This window comes from Prionailurus viverrinus, chromosome F1 (assembly GCF_022837055.1).
Source record: "Prionailurus viverrinus isolate Anna chromosome F1, UM_Priviv_1.0, whole genome shotgun sequence".
Taxonomy (NCBI): domain Eukaryota; kingdom Metazoa; phylum Chordata; class Mammalia; order Carnivora; family Felidae; genus Prionailurus; species Prionailurus viverrinus.
Genome location: NC_062577.1, coordinates 63,592,084 through 63,616,119, shown reverse-complemented (window position 1 = coordinate 63,616,119; position 24,036 = coordinate 63,592,084). Strand labels below are relative to the sequence as shown.

The window sequence follows — 24,036 nt, the reverse complement described above, 5'->3', positions numbered from 1 at the left end:
AACCATTTCTTATTTAACATAGAAGTGCTATGTAAATGCGTGGAAAAAACAGTCAACCATCCAGTTCCATGAAGAAGTTGGAGGAGAGGGGTCTACGTGGCCTTGCACACTGAATCCATTAAGGAGAGGAAGCTACCCAGTGTCAAAGTTGTCATCAGAGTATGTACTTCAAGAGAATGACTTGGGTAGCTATCGTGTCCTACGTCTCGCCTGTTCAGAGGTCCTTCCTCTCGCCTGTTCAGAGGTCCTTCCTCAGTACCTCCTGGGGAACCCAGTACCTCCTGGGGAACCAAACCTGCACTGACTGGGTACCTGTTGTTTCCTCATCGTTGTAGTGGATACTCACCTTTCTATGATTTTCACGTTCTCTGTCTCTCGTGTCATACCCCGAGTCCAATCTTGGCTCCCAGATGTTGGAGATAGTTACAATCAGGACATTTCCCACTGCCTACCTGAATTTCAGACACTGTGCCTCCTTGGGTGCAGGCTTCTGGACACACAGCAGCTTATCAGTATTCTCTTTAAAGCATACCGAATGAAAGTGACGTTCATAGTTCACGTGTGACTGCATTTTCAGGTGGAACGTAACTGTGTTCTCTCTTGTTAAGTTTACTTAGACTTTCAAATTAGAGTGTATAATCATCAATAATTCTATTTCAAAATTACTATCTCTCTCCCTGGTTTTGTTTCCCATTTTTCAGGTTTTGGATTAAGTCTTGTATTATTTTCATTCTTACTAGTTAAATAACCAAGGCCTTTAAAGCACAACATATCCCTAAGTATGGGATGGTCCGTCTCTGTTATTTCATTCCATTCTTTTTTCTTTTCTTCCTAACACATTTGCAACTGTCATTGATTGACCAAATATTATTTACAAGTGGAATATTTGCTAATTTATTATAGATATGTCCTGGCTAATATTTAAATAACTTCTGTTATTTATTTTTAGCTTTTGTGTGTGTTATGTGAGACCATGTGACTGGTATTAAGTTTTATGTTTACAATTCATTGTGTTTTATTATTATTTTTTTTCTGAATTATTCCCTATGAAGTATTTTTATTTAGGTTGAAATAGGACGCATAGTATGGGTGTTATCTTAATTTTGTAATTAAACCCTTTTAGTATGCAAAATCATTATTTGCTCTGTGTGTATATGATTTGTCATGGTTTCATTGGGCTGATTGCAAATACTTCCCTATTCTATTTCTAGCGATACTGACTTGGGGATTTTGTTACGGAATCTGTTTTTTATTTTCATTTTAAATTCACAAAACTTTTGTGAGAGACAGAGTGCAAGCAGGGGACAGGGAGGGAGAATCTTAAGTGGGCCTCACACCCAGCACAGAGCCTGACATGGGGCTTGATCTCACGACCCTGGGATCACGACCTCAACTGAAATCAAGAGTCAGATGCTCCACCTACCGAGCCACCCAGACACCCCTGGAATCTGTGTGTTTCGAATGCTAAGTAAACCTTTTGGAATCCAACGTATATATTCTATTCCAGAACCCACTAAAATGCTAACACGAAAGCACTCGTCAAGAAGCAAACAGGAGAGAATAATATACACGAGGGGTAAAAAAGTGATAGAGGCCAAAGAAAAAGCGGTTCTAAGCAGAAAGGTGGTGGGAAACCTGCAGAAGGTGGGAAACCGTCGGAGAGCAACGAGTGACAGCACAGACCTGTGTGCGGACTCTCTCCTCGCAATCAGGCCTCCCTGGTGCTTCGGGAAAGAGGAAGATTGGCTCATGTCCCAGGAAGGAGAGCGGCTTCTCAGCTGATGCGGCTCAGAGGATCTGCAGGAAGGACCGGTTTCTTTCCTTGGTCCATATCATCACCAGCTGATACTTCAGTGAACACAATGAAAACAAAGTACTTGAAAAATGAAAGGGAAAACATCTGAGTGTCCCCTTCTGTCTCCCGAAAGGTGTGTCCACTGATGGGATGTCTCAGTGATATCACGTTCTGGAACACTTGCCCAACCTGTCGCATTTCATACCCGTCTCACCACGAGTTGGTAACAAAGAGCTCAGGAACTAGACTGCAGACTCTTCACCTGAGAGTGTTGGCCTCTAGTCTTTTCTGTTCCGTGCCAGGGTCAGACGGGAAGGTTTCCCTTCCGGAGCAGAGACACCAGGCCTCACTCGAGGAGCTCCACTTGAAGCCGCGGTGAGCGTGAGCCTGAGTGTGATCACAGCACAGGGTGTCGCCGGCCTCTCCCCCCTCAACTCCCAGAAGGTGACAGCTATCCTAAACAAGTCCCTTAAGAAACGGGACGATTTCTTTCCACCCAAGGTGACTGGATGTTATCACTTAGCTCAAAATAAATGTGTGACTCTGCTCTGCCTGGCTCTCCTGCTGGGCACCCCCCCAGTCTTAGTTTCACCCACGCACGGAGAGCTTCTAGAAGCTTTTTGGGTGCCACAGCCCAGAGTAGATTTCAACATCCAAGGCTTGCCAGACATTTGAAGAAGCCTTGAACATGAAACACAGAGGTCAAAACAGAAGAGCAAAACATTTTCAGAGGAAATCTAAAAGTGCACAGGACCAAAAAATATTAACACTGACACCTCTATATAAAATATTGCATTCATGAAAGGACGGTGTATCATGTTCACTTTTTACAGAAACAAAACTCACTAACAGAAAAAAACGTACAAATCGCGATTGGCATATCAACGCATTTTCAGAGTGAACCTACACAGGTCAAAAATAGACCATCGCAAACATCTGGTTGCCCTGCCTTCTCCACGAGAAACACCTCCTGTGGCTTCTCCTCCCAGCCTCAGGGTTTGCCTGGCTTCACACTTTATAAGGATAGAATTTAGAGGATGCGGTCTCTACAGTTCTTGTCATTCTTTCTCTAGTTTTCCCTCTTTCACATCTGCTTTTCCGGTTATGGCCCCATCCGTCACGTTCATTCACGCGTACGCCCTTTCAAGGTTAGACCTCATTTATGAAGTGGTTTTTCATTCATTTCTAGCTGCTTCCTAATCTGTCCTTTCACTTTCCGAGACTTCTCTTCCTCCAGTCACCCGTAATGGAATTCTTTTAAATGCCGATCTTGACTATAATTTTGCACATTCTATTACTTCTTTAATTCTTCCCAGCGTATTCTGAAATATTGGGTATAAGTCTCCATCCGTTCTGTGGACGTCCAGGCTCTTGCAAGGCGAGTTCCCCAGGAAGCACACTGGGAAAGGGTGCGGCCATGTACGATGCTTATTAGTAAACGCATGGAATTAACACCTGTGGGATGGGACTCTTGGGCTGAGGAAGAGGTCAGGCTGGAGGGACTCCCAGTGACAGCGTCAGCCATCCCTGGGAGTGTGTGTGTGTGTGTGTGTGTGTGTGTGAGAACTCTGTGGTACAATGGCCATGCAAGGGGGGCCCCCTGCGTTGGGCCAAGATGGCCAGGAATTTATAAGCCCACATCAGTCAGGGTTTGGCTGTGCATTGCTGCAGGAGACGTTGTTACTTAGGGTGAGGGGTCTAAGCTGCTGATGAAATGCCCGGAGAGGCACACAGCTGAAGTCCGCCCACCCACAGCACGGCCCTCACCCGGAGTACAAAGCCTTTGTGGAGGAGACTCTGCATCCGGGTCATCTCTACAAGCCTTTATGTGGAGGAGAATCTGCATCCGGGTCATCCCTACAAGCCTTTCTGTGGAGGAGAATCTGCATCCGGGTTGTCACTACACAGGCACTCCGCTAATGCCTCCAGGGATGTTGTTCTGCTGGGTTTTTCTGTGTGATCTTTGTCTGAGTTCATTGGTGTGAGACTGGTTTACCTGCCCTCCCAAAGGGGAGACTGGGCCGCCATTATCTTCCTAGTTTTGTAACAAGAGCTCCTTCTGTGCTGCCATCGCAAAGGATCCAACTGTTAACAGAGCAATAAGCTTTCCTTGTTTGGTATCATGTTTTCACGTTGGCCAGTTGGTTTTTAGGTTCTTACCATTGGTGGCTGTTTTTTGTTCTTGTTCTCACGATACTAGGACTACCAGAAACAAACAAACAAAAAACAACAACAAAAAAACCCCACAATCATTCTTTTCCTCTGCTGTTTCAAAAATTTTGATGCTGTGTTTTGAGTTTCTTGAGTATATTTTGTGGGTTGAGTTTTTTAAAATGTCGTCATGGGAGTTTTAACGTCCTTTTGCATTCACTTTTCCCCTAACTTACTTTTAAATTGAGGAATAATTTACATAAATAAAATGCAAATATTTTAAGTGTAAGTTATTTATGAATTTTTGCAAATACATCCACCCGCTTAACCACCAGAGCAACCAAGAAATACGACAGATCTGTCACCCTCAACGTTATTCCATGCCGTTTTCCAGCTGGCTTCCTGCCCTGAGACAGCAGAGTAGTGATTTTGTTTTTTCCAGCTTTATTGAGCTGTGTTGACATGCAGCATTGTGTAAGGTAAAGGTATATAATGCAATGATATATACGTGTATATTGAGAAATGCTTACCACCGTCAGATTAGCTAACACCTCCATCACCTCACAAATTACTTTTATTTTTGTGGTGAAAACATTTAAGATCAACTCTCTCAGTGACTTTCAAGTATATAATATAGCGGTGTTAATTAAGGTCATCAAGCTGTACCTTGGACCCTAGAACTAACCCATAACTGCAGGGGTGCGTCCTTTGACCAACAACTCCCTCCTCCCCACCCTCCTGCCCGTGGCTCCCACCCTCCTACTCTCTGACTCTGTTACCTCAGCTTTTTGGGATTCCACATACAAGTGAGGCCATATGGTACTTCTCTTTGTCTGACTTTATTTAGTGTAATGTCCTCAAGGTCCATCCACATTGTTGTAAATGGCAGGATCTCCTTTTTCATTGCTGAAAAAAAATCTCATGGCATTCATTGCTGTTTAGAATTCTCTGGTAAGAGTATGCCAAAATAGGCTTATCCATTTACCTGTTGGTAGACATTTAGGTTGTTGCCTCTTCTTGCTATTATGAATAAACCTGCCATGAACATATTTTGTAAAAGTCTTTGGTGGATATTTGCTTTTGTTCCTCTCTCTCTTGCTGGGTAGATACATATTTAATTTTATAAGATGTTGCCCAGTGTTTTTCAAAGTGGGTGTGGCACGTGATACTCCTACCAGTTGCTTCACATTCTTTCCAACTTTTGGTATTGACAGGGGTTTTGTTTTGCTCTTGTTTTGTTTTTCTAAATATAGGTAGTTTTAGTGGGGCAAGTACTATCTCATTTAGTTTTATTTTGTATCACCTTGATATCTAATTATGCTGAATGCTTTTTTTTTCATTTCCTGATTGGCTATTTATATATCTTTTTAGTACATTGTTCTAGTCTTCTATGTTGATAAGACTGGCTTTTTAATTATTGAATTCCAGGAGTTATTGACAGACACTGGGTTAAAGTTCTTTTTGTAAGAGACATGTATTGTGAATATTCTCCACAAGTCTGTAGCCAGCATTTCTATTTTCTCAGTAATGTTTTGAATGTGAGTGAGCTTTTTCATTTTGCTTAAATGTACTCATAAATTTATTCTTTCATTTTTAGTGCTTCTTGGGTCTTGTCTAAAAAACATTTTCCTAAACCAAGGTTAGGGAAAACTCCTCTTACATTTGCTGGTAGCAAGTTTCTACCATGAGCTTTTATACATGGTGTTGGGTTCGTTTATGTTTCATCTCTTAACCAAAGATATTGAGGCATAATTTATGTATAATAAAAGACACCCACTTTAAGTGTATGGTTTTAGGTGTTTTGACAAATATATATACCATGTAACCACCGCCATGATCCATAGGAAGCATTCTGTCACCCCAACATTGTCCCTCGTGCCCCCTCCTGGTCAGTTTCCTAGACACCACCGCATTCGATGATACTAGAATTTCATATGAATGGAATCGTATAGTGTGTACTCTTTTTGCTTTTTTGGTCTCTTCCATGAAGCATATTTTTTGAAATGTAGCCACACTGTGTGTGACCTAGGAGTTCATTGTTTCTGCTCCTTTGTCTAAATACACTGCAGAGTGTCTGTGCAGGCACCCGGTCATGGTGCCCTTCTCAATTTTCACACATTTCCGTAACATATGGGATGTTGTTATTCTGTGGAACAAATATCTAGGCGTGGAATTGCCGAGTCATGTAGCACATATAAGTTAGCTTTCTAAAAGATTGCCCAACAATTAGGCAAAGAAGTTTGCTGTCCGACTTTCTCCACAGCAATGGGTGAGAGGTACCAGCTACCCGTCACACTCAACACAATGGATCGGTCTTAATTTCATCCATCGGGTAGATCCGTAATGGAACTGGATGTGGCTGAATTTGAATTTCCTTCACGACTAAAGATGCCGAATATCTTTTTGTGTGTCCATCGGCTATTTCTGTGTTTTCTTTAGTTGAGCCTCTTTCTAACATCTTGTACTCATTTCTGAACTGGAATGCATCTGCCTTTCCAATTTTTGGATTGGATTCCTTGTCTCCTAATTGAATTGTGTGAGTTCTTTCTATTTTCCACGTACTTTGTTTGGTCACATATGTATTATCAAAATATTTCAGTCATGTTGTGGTTTACTTTTCATTTTTTTTAATTAAAAAATTTTTTTCGTGTTTATTTATTTCTGAGACAGAGAGAGACAGAGCATGAGTGGGGGAGGGGCAGAGAGAGAGGGAGACACAGAATCCGAAGCAGGCTCCAGGCTCCCAGCTGTCAGCACAGAGCCTGACGCGGGGCTTGAACTCACCAACCCTGAGATCATGACCTGAGCCGAAGTCAGTCACTCAACCGACTGAGCCACCCAGGCACCCCTATTTTCATTTTTTTTTTACCAGTGTCTTTTGAAGAACAGAGTTTTGTTTTGGTAAGGTCTAATTTATTGATTTTGAATTTTATAGCTCATATGTTTTGAGTCTTATTTAAGAAATGTTTGCAAAACCCAATTTCACTAAGATTTTTTCCAATGTGATTTTTTTTAATAAGTTTTATAATATTAGCTCTTCCAGGCAGGGTATGATTCATTTCCAGTTAAATGTTTATATGGTAAGAGAAGATGACAAGATTCTTCCTCTATCCAAATGCATCATTGTTGGAAAGATTATTGAACTGAATTCCTGGCAGTCTTGCAGGATATTAATTGCCTACACAAACGTGGATCCATTTCTGGACACTCTATTTGGATCTGTTTGCCTAAATTTATTAATACCAAACTGTCTTTTTAGAGGTAGCTTTGGAATCAGTGCAATTCCCTCTGGATCCTGCCCTCCAGGTTTCTCAGGGAAGCCATCCATGGGAAGAGCTACACCTCTGAACCTGCTGGGGAGCCACCGTTGGTGACACTGCAGAAGCCACTCATGTGAAGTGCCTCACTATGGAAATTTCTGGGAGATTTGCTGGTGGGGACAGTGCAGCTGAAATGGTGGGAGGGAATACCACTGGGTGTCCCTTGCACTGTAGGCCTCCAAGCTAAAGAGAGCACAGCAGAACCAGGGACAGGGTCCCCATCTAGTGCTGCTGTCCCCTCAGCGTCTTCTACTGACAAAACTTAGTGTCGTGTTGGCTGACAATGGAGAAGGGTTCCAGTATCACATTGAGAGCAATTAGAGGAAGTTTTAGAGCCGAAACACAATTCCATCCATAATTTTCACAGCCCACTAGAGTTAATGTTGTGGCTACACTTGAAATGGAGAAGCTTTGGAATTACTTGGATCCATTTATCCCCACCCCATCCCTTATGCTAGTCTACTACTTCTGTGTGCATTAAAAACTCATAGGAAAATGTAGTAATTTTTGCTTTATTCATAAGTATTCTAAAGACATTAAGAAGAAAAAAATCATCTTTTGTGTTTACTTAAATATTTATAATTGTAATATTGATTTCTTTTTGATGATAGATCTTTAATATCTATATTTGTTCATATTATCCTTTAGGAAGTTTTGGAGGATGAATAGATGATTACTTACAGCACTAACTGATGAGTTTCCTATTGATCTAATCCTTCTGGGTTGTGTGATGAGAGCCAGATGTTGACGAACACACATGAAGGTCTGTACTGCATAGGAATAACCCTGAAGTTAGGAATCTGGGAGCTTATTTGGAGTGGAACAGTTCTTACCCTCCCGATCTAACAGAGGGAGAAGAACATTTGTTCCCTTGTTATTTGCAGTCCTTTGGAAGATGAACACCCGGTTCCAAGGTCTTAGGTTTCCTCCACTTTTGAACGGAAACACATACTTCCAAGAAGGCCAATCTGTCACTAATTATTTAGCATATTCTAGATTTCAAGCCTTGTCCCTCAAGCTAGGTGCCAGGTTTATTTACTGAGGGAAAATTCACATATGTACTCTCTAACACCCCGCTACTCGAGTTTCTGTCTTGTACAATTTCCCTTTAGCTTGAAAACCTTTCTTCTGTATTTAAGCTAGCCCAATCTAAGCTTATTGGGACAAATTCTCTTAGTTTCCCATTATGTAAACATGTCTTTATTTTACCTTCAGTCCTAAAGAGTATTTTCAATGGAAATATAATTCCAAACTAGTAGTTTTATTAACTTTTTTCTCTTACCATTTTTACATTTCTGTTCCACTGTTTTCTGGCCCTAATTTTTTTTGGGGGGGAGGAGGGATCGGCTTTCAAGATATGCTTCTCCCCCTCTCTGCCGCCACAGTTTGGCTCTGATGCACCAAGGTATGGATTTCTTCATATTTATCCTGCTTGAGATTTGTTGGGATTCTTGAATCTGTAAATTCGTATCTTGAAAAATATTTGTGGAATTTCTGGCCTTTATTTTTTCAAATAGTTTTTCTGCCTTATTCTCTAGCTCATTCTTTTCTAGAGTGCGAATTACACATGAGTCAGACTGATCTGTGTGGTTCCCCATATGCTTGGGGTTCTGTGTGTCTGTTTTCATTGTTTTCTTGTCTTGTTCACACTGAGTCTTTTTTTTTTTTTCATTTATTTTGAGAGAGAGTATGAGCAGGGGAGCAGAGAGAGAGAAGGAGACAGAGAATGCCAAGCAGGTTCTGTGATGTCAGTGAGGAGCCTAACCTGGGGCTTGAACTCAAGAACTGTGAGATCATGACCTGAGCCAAAGTTGGACGCTTAACCAACTGAGCCACCCAGGCGCCCCCATCAAGTCACACTTTAAATCCAAAATTACTTTCCATATACAAGACCCAAAAAATATGGCCATTCTTGAGAAAGAAGTCAATCAATATAGACCTACTGAGATGTAACTCAATGTTGAAATTAGTAGGCCAGGATTTTAAATCAGCTATGATAACTATGTCCAGTAACATACATAAAATGTTCTTGTGATGTTGAGCATCCAACAAGTCTCAGAGGAGAAACAGAAACTACAAAAAAAGACACCCCCCCCCCCAAAGAAGGTAGAACTGAAAATACATTATCTGAAAAAAAGAAAAAAAAACCTTCAAAGGATAAAATTAACATCAGAATGGAGGTAACAGAGGAAGGAAGCGGTGAACATTATTACTGAGCGATAGAAATAACGCTGTGATTGGATGCTTGCATGGCTCAGTCGGTTAAGTGTCTGACTCTTGATTTCAGCTCAGGTCATGATCTCATGGTTCTTGCGTTCAAGCCCCATGTCAGGCTCTGTGCTGACAGCTCAGTTTCTGTGTCTCTCTTTCTGCCTCTTCCCCGCTCATGCTCTGTCTCTCTCCCTTTCAAAAACAAATAAATATTAAATTTTTTATGAAGTGTGACCTGATGAATATTATGTTGTAGAGACTCGGCTAAAATAGTTTGACAATTGCTGATGTTTTTAGTTTTAGGAGGCAAGTAACTTGGTTGGACTAAAACTCAACACTTGTTCTCTGGGGTGGTGGTTCAAATCTCTGTTTAATCCTTTCAGACTCTGGGCTGCTTTGAGTCTTTCCCACACATACAGACTTCAGGGATCAGCTAGACATTTGGGCAGAACATATATGTGGAAGGAAGCTCTCTCTCTGGTTCTCCCATTTCCAGGATTTTATCTTCACCTCCCAGCATTCTGGTTACCCCAAACGCTATCCCCTGGTTCTTTGTGCTGGGAAACCTGTCGGTTTCTTTTTTGAATCTTAATCTTTTCACAAACAGTGCTGACTGTGGCCTTCATTAAAACTGAAAACTTACGCTGTGTACTTACCTACTTCCAAGTGTTGACTACACTCTGGGTCTGCCTGCTGTTATCCTGTCTTTAGTGCCTTCAGCTAGTTGCCCTTTGTGTTTTTTCCAGATTTTGTAGTAATTGTCTTTAGGAGGGTTGGTCTTGTAGGGACTTACTCAGTGAGACCAGAAGCAGAATTGCTGCTTGCCGTTACTTTTAAGAAAGTTTTAACCTCATAATAGAAATGAAATGTTTTTATGTAATAAAATTATTCCCTAATTACTACTTAATCAGTGATTCAGTTGGAAATTAACGCAGGAAATAGGAAATTATGTAAGTGTTGTTAGAAGAAAATTTAATTAAAAAACTATAAATGATCGGGATGTTTGAAAAGGTCAAGAGTCTGTCACTGGCATCATTGATCCAAGGACACAGGACAATAGCTGAAATCTGTAGCCAAGGAAATGTTGCTGCTGTCACTATTTAACTGCTTTCTCTGAGTACAACACTTGGGAGCAGAAACTGAATCTAATTCCTACAATATACTCAGATTCTTACTATTTTGCTTCTCTGTACAAGCAATATAAAAGAAAGATGGCCTCAGTTTTGCCTCCCGTTTTCAGTTTAATGAGGAAAACCCCAGGGAGGGTGAAATTGAAATAGAGAAAAAAGGAGAGCTAGGAAAACAGACTGAGTTCTGATGACTTCACGGTCTGATGACATCATGGTCTGTGACTCACAGTTTGCCTGAGCTAATCTCCTGATGTGCTGATGTATGTTCAGATATGGGTGTGATGGATGGTTCTTCGTTTTTATGTACTGAATCCAATTTAAATTGGATTTTATTTTTCACTTTTTTCAGTACAACAAAACAATTTATCTAGGAACCATTTCTTTTTTTTTTTTTAATTTTTTTTTTCAACGTTTATTTATTTTTGGACAGAGAGAGACAGAGCATGAACGGGGGAGGGGCAGAGAGAGAGGGAGACACAGAATCGGAAACAGGCTCCAGGCTCTGAGCCATCAGCCCAGAGCCTGACGCGGGGCTCGAACTCACAGACTGCGAGATCGTGACCTGGCTGAAGTCAGACGCTTAACCGACTGCGCCACCCAGGCGCCCCATCTAGGAACCATTTCAAGAGTTCCTGTTGAGACAAACCCTACCCCCTCCATTCCTCAGCATAGGGCTGGTTAAAAAGGTCCATGAAATCTATCACACAGTGTCCCACCTTCTCTTCTATAGAGGAAGAACATTGATTAAATTCCATATATAGCTGTGTAGACTGAATCTCTCAGTCTTTTGAATTGCATCACTAAAAATGGAGGTTTAAGACTTTTGTCCCCATTGTTATCCTGTTATTTGGATAAAGCCAGCTCATGGAGTAAGAAATCTAGCACAAAGGGGCACCTGGGTGGCTCAGTCAGTTAAGCATCTGACTCTTGATTTGACTTGGGTCAAGATCTCACGGTTCGTGAGTTTGAGCCCAATATCAGGCTCTGTGCTGTTTGGGATTCTTTCTCTCCCTCTCTCTACGCCTTTCCCCAGCTCTCTATGCCCCTCCCTAGCTCTCTCTCTCTCTCTCTCTCTCTCTCAAAATAAATAAACATTAAATTTTTTTAAAAGAAATCTAGCACAAGGAGTAAAGCTAGGTCAAGTGAAAGAGAATGGGAAAAAGATTTATTCAATCAAAATGCATTCACTCAACAAATATTTATTGAATGTCTATTGTGTATCAGGCAATATCTTAGATATGGAGTCTAAACATTTAGTAGAACAGAGGGAAAGATCCCCACAGGGTTGGAAAAGAGAGATATAATCACAGACATTATATTGTCTATTTAATAGACAATAATCATAAATTGTGGGACGCGCTAAAGAGAAGTAAATTATGGATAAAGACATTTCTCTGAGGTTGGCCTCTGAGTCAAGACTCAGAATAACCCATAATGCAAGTTCCCGAATTGAGCCATATCTGATCAGGTTTGTCATGAACTTCCCCATTGTTTAAGCTAACAGATTCCCTTTCCTTATGCTAAATCATGTTTTACTTCTTTCTCTTGAAAGCCAAAGGTACTAACATAACACAGTCTTCTTTTTATAGTGTAATTTGAAAGATTTTTTTTCTTTTTTCTTTCTATTTTTATTTCTATGATTTATGTGCATAGCCTGTTTTGTGTATTGGTCTGGATTCTCCAGAGGAACAGAATCAGTAGAATATCCATATATCTTATATAGATAGATCATCTAGATGCATCAAATAGATGAATACGTAGGTATTTATTATAAGGATTTGGCTGAAGCAATTATGGAGGCTGAGAATTCCCAAGATCTTCAGTCAGCAGATTGGAAAACCAAGAGAACCAATGGTATCATTCCAGTACAAGTCTAAACATCTGAGAACCAGGAAAGCCAGTGGTGTAAATTCCAGTCCATGTGCAGATGCTAAGGCTGGAGACTAAAGTCCTAGCTCTATGGTAGCCAGGCTCAGAGAAAGAAACCTCTTCTACTCAGCCTTTTTGTTCAATTCAGACGTTCACCTGACTAGACGAGGCCCACCCACGTAGGGGAGTGCAATCTGTTTTTCTCAGTCTACTGATTCAAATGTTATTCTCATCCAGAAAAAACTCACAGACCCACCCAGAATAATATACAACTAAATATCTGGGTACCACGTGGCCCAGTCAAATTTACATAGAAAAAAGTAACCATCATATCTTGTTAGTTTTTATATTACATAGTAATTTTAAAGTTTAACAGCTTTGGGGAACCTGAATGGCTCAGCCAGTTAGGCGTCCCACTTCAGCTCAGGTCATGCCCTCATTATTCATGAGTTCAAGCCCCGCATCAACATCAGGCTCTGTGCTGATGGCTCAGAGCCTGGAGCCTGCTTTGTATTCTGTGTCTCTTCTCTCTCTGCCCCTCCCCTGCTCATGCGTGTTCACGTGCTCTCTCTCTCAAATAAATAAACATTAAAAAAGTAAAAATTAGGGGCGCCTGGGTGGCGCAGTCGGTTAAGTGTCTGACTTCAGCCAGGTCACGATCTTGCGGTCCGTGAGTTCTAGCCCCGCCTCAGGCTCTGGGTTGATGGCTCAGAGCCTGGAGCCTGTTTCCGATTCTGTGTCTCCCTCTCTCTCTCTGCCCCTCCCCCGTTCATGCTCTGTCTCTCTCTGTCCCGAAAATAAATAAATGTTGCAAAAAAAATTAAAAAAAAAAAAAGTAAAAATTAAAAAAAAAGTTTAACAGCTTCTTCTAACAGCTGCTTTTATTATATAAAACACAGATGTCTTTCTTAGTTCAAAACTGTTTACAACTTTATGTATTAGAAATTCTCATTTTGGGGCACCTGGGTGGCTTGGTCGGTTAAGCGTCCGACTTCGGCTCAGGTCATGATCTCACGGTCCGTGAGTTCGAGCCCCGTGTTGGACTCTGTGCTGACAGCTCAGAGCCTGGAGCCTGTTTCAGATTCTGTGTCTCCCTCTCTCTCTGCTCCTCCCCTGTTCATGCTCTGTCTCTCTCTGTCTCAAAAATAAATAAACATTATTAAAAAAAATTAAAAAAAAAAGAAATTCTCATTTTACTTTTTCTTCTTTGAGATCCCATATTTTAAAAAGATTTTAAATTGTACCTTTGTTATATACTATCCTCTTTTTCTTCACTTAGTACCTTTTCCCTTTACTTTAATACAAGGCAAGGTGCAGAGAGAGAAGCAACAGAAATGCAGATTCTTGAGAGCGTTCGTCTCACAGAATCCTAAAGAATGTAAATATAAAAATTAGAAGTAATTTCCTACAGCAGTTGCTGGAAAATATAACTGAAACCTATGCTTCCTGTGTTCACATTGTTCAAACTTGGGATTGGTGCCTGATAACAGTCTTTCCACGGCCACGAAAGCCACCATTGTAGTCGGGAAGATCTAGAGCCTTGGGGATGAAGTCAGTGGGGGTGATACACAGCATTTGCAAACAAAACTTTCCTCAAGAAGAAGTGTCTCCATTTGAATTTAGTTGATAATCTTTTCTGTGAATGTGCGATTAGCCTGTCCAGGGCTATTGCTTTGATTGCATGCATGGACCATACTGAAATATTTGAGATGGAGTATGTTTCCTCTACGTTTGCTGGAAACCTGAGTTTAAGCTCTAATAAAAAATAGTGGCTAATTTTAACTTCCTGAAAAAGTATCTCCCAGTGCCTGAAGGAGGGACTAAATCCATAACTGTGTCCAAAACTGACCCCAGAAATGTGACTAACTGTGGTATTTTTCAGATTTCTTCCTGCTTGGAAACCTTGGAGGTCTTTGAACAGGTGTTGTGCCGCAGCGAGGCCCCCGTCCCTGTGCAGAAACGTTTATTCAGGAAGATGCACTGAGCGGACCAGATGTCCCAGGAACCCTGGGATTCAGCAGCTCTTGCCAGGGGTCATGTGCACATTTGACAATTACTGGAAGCAGCAGTAGCTGTTGTCAGATCTCAGCTGGTAGCCTCTGAAAATGATCTAACTGGAAAGACGAGGAGTCTGAGTCAGGAATGAGCTCACTTAGGAATTTCTGCTGCTCTGCAGGCTGGGACCTGCCAATAGGAACATCTCTGTCCAGGGCCACTCCCGAACCTGCAGCAACACTCCCTGTCAAGTGCACTCAGTGCTCTCAGACATCCCTGTGTGACTCAGTCATGATTCATGAGGGAAGGTACAGACGGTGGAATTTTTATATTATGTCACTGAAGAGGAAGAATAATGATTCCCAAGGAACTTGTCTGTCTTGGGTCAGGCTATCAGAGAATCGCAGGGAAGATGGGGTGCCTGGGTGGGCTTAGTCCGTTAAGCGTCGACTCTTGATTTCTGGTCATTCGGCTCAGGTCGTGATCTCACCGTTGGTGAGTTCAAGCCCCACGTTGGGCTCTGTGCTGACGGTGTGGACCCTGCTTGGATTCTCTGTCTCCCTTTCTCTCTGCCTCTCTCTCTCTCTCTCTCTCTCTCTCAAAATAAATAAATACATTTTTTAAAAAAGAGAGAGAATTACAGGGAAGAATGAAGACCATTGGGCTCGCCAAGCCTTGGAAGGTATTACCCACAGGTTTTGGTCCTATTCCCTACCCTTGGGGCTGACACTGATTGGAGACCTTGTCATCTCCAGGAAGCTAGGAAAAGTGTGGTGTCACATATGTGACCTGCGTGTAAACACCCCACCCCTTCCCTTGGTCCTCAAATCTACTCCTCACTGCTGCTCGTGGAGGACTCAGTTCTGCCAGCTAAGACACCACGCCGTGCTCCCACATCCTCTCCTTGGTGCAGAAACGTAATTTGAGAGGTTCAGAGGAACTTGACCGACAGAGAGAGCTTTGTTTCTTCTTTTGCAATGCCAGAACAAGACTTGATTTTTCCTGGGGATGTCCAAGGAAGGGGCTTCTCCCTCACGTGAAAGACCCCAGAAGAGACAGCCCTGCGTCGCCTCCTACCATATGGGTTTTCACATGCACATCTCTGTCCTTCACCTGCCACGGTTTTCAGCTCCTAATGAGCTACGAGGCAACCTGGGACTAATTGCCAACTCATTGCCAACGTCAGGGTTTGTTTCCTGTTCTCTTTTTATCCAACTGGCCCTGTGAGATTTGAGCCCACGGGGTTGCCTGCATCCTCTTTCCTCATTGTAAGGATTGGAACCGTGCCAAAAATAAAATTGTAATAATGGCTCCCAGGAGCTTGGGAAAGTACAAATATAAACCAGCGTGTCAGAACCACAGCTAATGAGAGACAAAAGAAAAGTTCTTCTATGATGCTTCAGGGGATACTTCCCAGAATTCTCAGCAGAGGAAGTAGGAGTACACAGTTTGGCGCATGGAGATGTCGTAGTAGAAAGGAAGAGAATAAAGCCATTTCAGGATAGAAACAATTATAGCAACATTAATTTTTTTAGTCTCCTTTGGTGAGGTCTCTGGGTGTCACTGGATTCTACTCACGGTGTGCCAAGGGAGCAAAGGGAAATAACCCCCGTTGGGTTACTTTACGTGGGGGAATCAAGTGAAGATAGTGTTTGGGTCCAGTGATAGACAAGTGCCAGGCACCAGCGATAATTTTAGAAAAGCCCTAATGATCCCATGAGCTTCAGTCTGTCTCGTTAGTGAGGGTTACAAAGAGCATGTGAGGAGAGTAAGGGACGCACACGTGTGGTAGTTTGGAAAAACGGAGGACAGTATAGGGCTTTGGGGAGAGAAAATAAAATAGGGCATCACTCAACATTTAGTTCATTCAGCTTCCATTCTCAAATGTCTCATGAAACTATTCTCTAGCGACAGTGGTATACCAGAAAAGTCTAATGGGTGACCAAAGAGTGAAAGAAGCAAGTGTCTGAGATGTCTTTCCTTACAGACCTTCTGCTGTCTTTAGACCTCACCACCCAAACGTTGTGTGGACAAAGCATCTAAGCCTCAGAGATGGGAACTGAGGAGGTAGATGAATTATGTTCCTCAGGGAAGACCCTGGTGGTGATCTTTTGTTAGCCATCAAGTGATGCATAAAGGGTTTTGAAGAGCCAGAATCACAGATGGAAAAATAAAGCGGACACTCACACTTCCAGTGCTCTCGTGAAAGCAAGGGAACCCAACACGAATGCACTCAGAGCTGACGTGGGTGAAGGCACGATCCCCCAGAGGTGTGGGATCAGCAGTCAGCCGGGCTCTGGAATTGAGCTACATTAGCTAAAGAATTTCATTTTGCAATCTATTCTGTGCTTTTATTGTTTTCAATTATTTGGTTGGTCTGGATGTTTCTTTCTTACTTTATTAAATTCATACTTGCTTTCAGTTGAATGGAGGGGCAAGCATCTGTCCATCCTTTAGCAAGGAGAAATTACAGGGAGCTGAACCCCTCGAGGACAGGTGTGCCCAACGCAGAGGTGAGCTCTGTTGGAAATCCAAGGAAAACGTGCAGAAATATAATGGTTCAGATCGAGGAGAGGTCTGATGGGTTGGATGGATTTCTGTTTGAAGCTTAAAATTACTTATAGGAGAACTCTAAATCAGTTTGCTCTTCCTGGCAAAGTGGTAAGCAGGGGGTAAGACCAATGCCCCGCGTGACCGTAAGATCCTGAAATGGTCTTAGAGCTATTTCGGTGCACAAAGCCTCCTGCCGACACCCCTCTCTCCAGTGGGTCGAACAGGTTGCGGGATTCGGTCCAAAGATAAACTAATGTCAATGCATTATTATCATCACTAAAAATATGCACAAATAGGAGTTGGGTTTGAATGTTGGCTCAGTAGTTTTTTTTTTTAAATAAAACAGGGTAAAAAAACACACAAAACAGGTGGAGATACACTTAAAGCACATCCAAAAGGAAACTTAAGAAGGACTAGCAACCATTTCCTGAAGATTAAACAACATATGCAGCAGAGGCTGACATTTACTAACAGTTTACAATGTGCATGTGCTGCGCAAAGTGCTTTCACTTCCATAAGAGCCCCGGGAGAGAGATGCCGTTAACATCTTTACGTTACAGATGGGAAGACAGGCACAGACGAAAAATGACAGAGTTGGGATTGTCACACAGGAACTCTTCAGACGCCTCCGTTTGAACTGGGCAGTGTGAAAACATTACCTAGACTTAAGCACTGCAAGAGATGCCAAAATGTCCCTGGAAACAGGTGTAATTCTACATTTTTTGAAACAGTTCTATAAACTGACATGATCGTTTGGGCATTTCCTGCCTGCCTTCGCCTTCCTCCTTCTATTTGTGGTTACTCTATCATAGTGGGACAAGCCGCCCGCCTCTTTCAGAGTAAACAATCTGCTTCTTCATTCCTGTTCTCTGTAGGTCAATCTTGGGGACCAAGTCAACCAAGCTAATTTCTCCTCTGTCACAGAGGTTGCTGCTGGGCTTCTCCAACCTCGGAGAAATCCAAAGCTCATCCTCTTTGCTGTATTTCTGTGCCTGTATCTGATCGTTCTCAGTGGGAACATCACCATTGTCACTGTCGTATGCCTGGCTCGCAGCTTCCACGTACCTATGTGCTTCTTCCTGGGGATCCTTCCCATCTCTGAGACATGCTACACTCTGGTCATCCTGCCCAAGATGCTCATAAATCTGTTGTCCCCGCTCAGAACAACCTCATTTGTCGACGGTGCCACTCGGATGCTTTCCTTCTTTGGTTTTGCTGTCACTAATTGCATGCGGCTGGGGGTCATGGGTTATGACCACTATGCTGCCATCTGTCATCCACTTCGGTACCCTATCCTCATGAGCTGGCACATATGCGGACAGCTGGTGGCCACTTGTGCTGTGATTGGCTTTTGTTCTCACTGATAGGCTCCCTCTTAGTCTTTGAACTCCCTTTCTGTGGCCCCAATAAGATCAACCACTGGTTCTGCGACATCTTGTCAGTTATCCAACTTGCATGTACTGAAACCTACATCCATGAGCTGATCATCAGCTCATTGGTGGGGTCCCAACACTCATGATCTCCCTGACTTTTTTCTGCATCTCGTATGGCTTCATTGTCCACACCATCTTGAAGATCCCATCCACTGACGGCAAGCGGAAAGCCCTCCCCACCTGTGCCTCCCACCTCACTGTGGTCATCGTCCACCATGGCCGTGCCTCCCCTGTCTACCTGCGGCCTTCAGCCAAGTTCTCATCCAGCAAAGACAGGCTTGCGACAGTGGCCTACACAGTTGTGACTCCGCTGTTGAACCCCGTGGTGTATAGCCTCAGAAACAAGGCTGTCGAGATGGCCGTTTGGAAAGTGATTGGCCGAAGAGAATTTTATCCTAAAGCTTTGGTTTTTTTTAAACAAATTTTTTTTACATTTATTTATTTTTGAGAGACAGAGAGAGACGGAGCACAAGTCAGGGAGGAGCAGAGAGAGAGGGAGACACAGAATCCGAAGCAGTCCCAGGCCCTGAGCCGTCAGCAAAGAGCCCAACGTGGGGCTCGAACTCACAAACTGTGAGATCATGACGTGAGCCAAAGTCAGACACTTAACCGACTGAGCCACCCAGGCGCCCCGATCCTAAAGCGTTGTGATGACAACACTTCATGTCTGTGCAACCACCGTTTCTGAGGACACGGCTATAATTATGAAGCTGATGGCACTGTCATCTTCCATTTACATAGCACGGTGTAACCTCACAGTACAAGCTTCCCCAGGGTATTATTTTGGTAGGCATTGTGGAGTGCAGCTGTAAACCTGGGCTGATTGTTAGTCAGATACAAGCCTCAAATACTTTTCTTTCAAGTCTTATTTATTTATTTTGAGGGAGACAGAGTGCGAGTGGGGGAGAGGCCAAAAGAGAGGGAGAGAGAGAACCCCAAGCACGCCCCGTGCCCAGCATGGAACCTGCTTGGGGTTGCATCCCACAAACTATGCAATCGTGCATGAACCTGAGCCGGAATCAAGAGTTGGACACTCAACCGGCTGAGCCACCCAAACACCCCTCAAACACTCTTAAACTTGCACAAGTATTTTGCTTTTTCAGAATATTTAATTGGGACTGATTTTATTCCATTCCAGGAAAGATAGGTAACTTGGGTTAGGAGGTTCGACTATCAGAGCTTCTCAGTGATTTAAGAAAATCTCAGTAGGACCCTTCACAAAAATCGTGGGTAAATAGGATACATGTAATGGAGAAGCATTACTACAGCCATGAGCCACCGGTGTTGGAAAGGATCCAAGGCTGTCGCTTCCACTGCCCTGTCGTTCTGGAGTCCCACCTGCAGTATCCTGGCTCTGCCTGACTGCTAAACAGGAGCCAGACACTGTCCAACATCCCTAAGTGTTATCAAGTCCCACCTTTGTGTGTCTTCCTCCTTCCGGTCCTAGTTATTACCTCTGGAGATGCGTATCTTGTACCTAGTATCTCACGTACACAGCAGCAACTCAGATATTTGAAGACGATAGCACGTGTTTCCTTTGCAGCACCTTTAACTCAGCGGGTGACTCTTTTGACCTTCATGACAAATCACAGGTTACAGACCCCTCAAAATCCTGGTCATCGTTCTCTGGGTTATTCTCAAGGTATTTCCCATTTTGTCAACAGTATTCTTCAAATGGGTCACCAGGAAATGGGTGCACCATTCCAGGTGGGAGTATAGTCGTCTGCCTTGTTCTGGAAGTCAATTTTATATTAATACAGTGTAGATTTTTTTCCCCTCTCATTTCTTGGTAATTTCTGTCACATATGTGCTCTTCCTGGACTCATATGTCCTTTAGGTTAAGGGGTTTTATGTTGTATTATCCCCAGTCCTATCCTTGCGAAGCCTATTTTGGTTAGTTTGGTTTAGTTGTATTATTCTTTAAGGCAAGCTCATAGTTCATATTTTTCCCCTTAAATCTCTGCCTTTGACTTTGGGCCAGAATATCCAGTTTTTTTATACTTTATAACACCAAGCCTACTGGTTATCTCTCTTATAACTCCGTTCTGTTCCTTCTTCTGGATTTGAAGGCTAAAGAGTCTATGTATTCTGTAGAAACACAATTAACAGTGGCTGCATGGAGTCCAATACCGATTTATACCCAATGTATCTATGACTAGATACAAATGGCGGCCAAGCGCCCGCCGTGATGGTTCACATGCTCAGATGTTTCCCATCTTCATCCTGGGTGCTCCACAGAACAGAATCATTTGATTGATCTCCAGAAGTCCCATGTAGGAGCCCTCACACTTGACTTCTGCTCCACGGGGATCACATGCTCTCCTCCAACATCTGTGAGTCCTAAAAAGGAATAGTTCTTCCCTTTCTCAAAGTACACTCTGGTAAAGAATGCCAGATTGGTGGGCAGGCAGGCGAGATGATTTGGGACGCGGTACAAGTTTCCTCTGTTGCAACAGAGCTTGGGCAATCTTATAAAGTCAGCTGGTAGAAGCAGAAGCCTGAGGGAAATTGGACATGACTTTCTGAAGTGGGATCAGGAAGTCTTTTGAGGTTCTTGAAAAGTCCCCTCTATGGTCACAGAAACAGGTGGTCACAGTTTTGTTCCCTGTCCGGTCTCTCATATCCCCACCACATCCCACTTACAAGTCACGGTCATGGCAATGATGCCCCAATAACATTGATGCTATTTATAACTGCCCTTAAGCTTGTGGTGTTTGCTTTATCATCAGGACTTCCCTTTCTTATCCATTTTAACAAAACCCCACTAGGATTTATATTAATTCAGCATAGATTTTTTTTTTTTAGATTAAGAGGGCATGAAAGGTGCAGAGGGTAGAGTTTCTAGATCCAGAGATGATGCGGAAGACTGGCTTTTCCCTACAAGACTCTCCGTGCTCATCAGACTTTTTTTCCTAATTCTACAGTCAGAACTTCAAGCGATCTCACCTGATTATTCTCCTCAGAGTTTCACTATAGACACTTGTCGTTTTTAAATGTTAGTTTATATAATAAAAGAGGAGAGGAATATCTTAAAAATCTAGCTATTTAACTGACTTCATCATCATTACCTTTGCAGTTAAATGTTGCTGGAGAAAATTGTGTAATAAATCAGATTATTACACTAAAGTGATAATCGACATCTTCAAATGAATGCCCAAAACTACTTGGTAAAATTTTTACATTTTTTAATGAAAAAAAAAGTCAACCTAGTCTCCGCAGAAGCTGTTGTACATATGCTCACTTCTAATTAAAACATCCATTAACTGCTCTCCTCCGCAGCCCTCTCTCTCAGTCCTGCCAAACATCTTGTTGCCCCAGGACATTGCATCATACTTTAGGAAAAACACCAGGTAGCAGATTGAATCTCCCTGTTCCTCTTGTCACCGGCTTTACACATGTCCTCGCCCCACAATTATTCCAATACCTTTTTTCATTCCTGTTACAGCACAAGGCACCCCCTTCAGTGTTCTCAAACATACTTCCTTTTCATATTGCCTGTGTTCTCTTTGTTCCCTATTTGGTGCTCCAGTATCCCTCTCTATGTAATCAGGGCTTCCCCCCGCCCATGTTGGACAACAGGGATCGAGGAACTGACATTATGTGAATAGACACAAAATAAGACTGTGTTGATTGTGCAGATTGGATGCTTTCAGCGTAGTTATGCCAAAGCACACACGCCCTTCAAAACGTGGAGAGAACTGGAGCAGTTTGGAAGGAACTCAGACAGCTGATCCCAGAAAAGACCTGTTCCCTTCCCCTCGATTTGTGAAGTTTTAGGCAGGAAAAGTGGCCTTAGGAAAGATCTTGGAAAATGGGGGAAGGAGTCAATTGAGTGATATCAATGCAGTAAATTAACACACCAGCTTTCAGACTCCATCCATGATTTACTCTTTTTTTTTTTAAAGTCTATTTATTTATTTTGAGAGAGACAGAGAGAGCAGGGGAGGGGCAGAGAGAGAGGGACAATCCGAAGCAGGCTCCACACTGTCGCACAGAGCCTGACCCGGGGCTGGATCCCATGAACTGCGAGATCACCACCTGAGCCGAAATCAAGAGTCAGACGCTTAACCCCCTGAACCACCCAGGCGCCCCGGTGATGCACTCTTTCCTCACCTACTTCCTAAGCACCTGCTACGTGGGGAAAGATACAGAGGTGAAAGGAACATCGTTCCTGCTTTCCAAATGTTAAATCTGCACTTAGTGCCCCAAACTCCTCACGTAGAGAAGGGGCGATCCCCTTCCTACACATTTGTAAATGAAAATATCATGTGTATGTATACCTACACACACATACACACACACACACATATATATTCATATGAATATATATATTCATTAAGTTACTCAACATCATATCTATCTATATCTACATATATATGTACATATATATCTACATATATATACATGTAGATATAGATAGATATGATGTTGAGTAACTTAATGAATATCAGTGAGGGAAATAAGTCTTGCTCCTACCAAGAGGGGTTAACATAAAGTGGCTTGGACCCCACCGTAACAAACTAAATACTGGAAAAAACACGTAGAACTGCAGTTTTCAGACATCGGGCAACAAGAAGTGTAACGTCCCCCGAGAGTGGAGGAGTGAACGATTTCGCCTCCGTGTGACCGGCCACAGGGTCCAGAGTGTGAAACGCAGAACCCGGACCCCAATCACAGGCCCCCAAGGGAAAGCCTAATTTGGTTTTTAAACATGCTGCACGTGGGGAGCAACGCAGGATCTCTGACCCACCTGCCCTGGGCGCCGTGTTATTCTCACATCTAGGTTTGGGGGTTAAGCAGTTGAAGTTAAATAATTTTACAGAACGCTCACGGTGGACGTTACTCCGCGATCATGATGAAAGTGAGACAAAAATATGCTTTGAAATCTTAAGTACTAGAAGTGAGAGGTTCTGTTACTAAACCTTTCAAACGAGAGAAACCGCAGAGGGCCCTCCGGTGCCTTGGGGTTCAGGAGGCACGACCGGGGCCCCAAGACCGTGAGGCCGTTTCCCAGACACCGAGGACAGGGTTGGGCACAGAGGGCTCTGCCGTGCACGAAGGGACCCCAGCAAGCCTGTGGCACAGAGCTGACTTGTGCACCTACGAGAGAAAATTCGGGAAAGACGCCGGGAGCGAGCGGTAAGCCAGGTCCCCGGGCGCCCCCTCGGGGCGCGCGTCCAGGCAGGTGCAGGCACCTGGCACGCTTGCGCTCAGGGCGATGCGGTCACCCAGCGGGGGGATGACAGCTCCTTTCCGCACCCTAAGACACTTGAAACCCGGCGTGAGGGCATCGAACTGATTTGGAAGCGAGTGCAGTAAGCGACCGCAAATACCACGTGGCGAGGTGGCCGTCACTAGACTAAAACTGGACAAAAGCCGGAGAAGGATCCTTGAATGGGAAGCCCAGTCTCACCAAGTAGGAATGGAAAAGGGAAAAGACAAGGAAGAAACCATTGAGAAGATGCAGGAATGAAGTGATCTTATACACGACTTCAAATCAGAACTGTGAAGATGAGAAAAATAAATAAAGGAAACACCATCGCAGCAAAAAGGGATACAGTCACACTTCATGCAACAAA

General features: G+C 43.1%; 1 protein-coding gene across 1 annotated transcript; it reads left to right on the top strand.

Annotated features, from left to right (window-relative positions):
* The first annotated feature begins 1,518 nt into the window (after nucleotides 1-1,518).
* On the top strand, nucleotides 1,519-23,154 carry LOC125155090 (olfactory receptor 10R2-like). Its single transcript, XM_047839878.1, is given in 9 exon segments — nucleotides 1,519-1,721; nucleotides 2,098-2,296; nucleotides 14,359-14,437; nucleotides 14,653-14,779; nucleotides 17,900-17,987; nucleotides 17,990-18,377; nucleotides 18,380-18,513; nucleotides 18,516-18,863; nucleotides 23,002-23,154. Coding segments are annotated over 9 exon segments (1,719 nt in total).
* The last annotated feature ends 882 nt before the right edge of the window (nucleotides 23,155-24,036 follow it).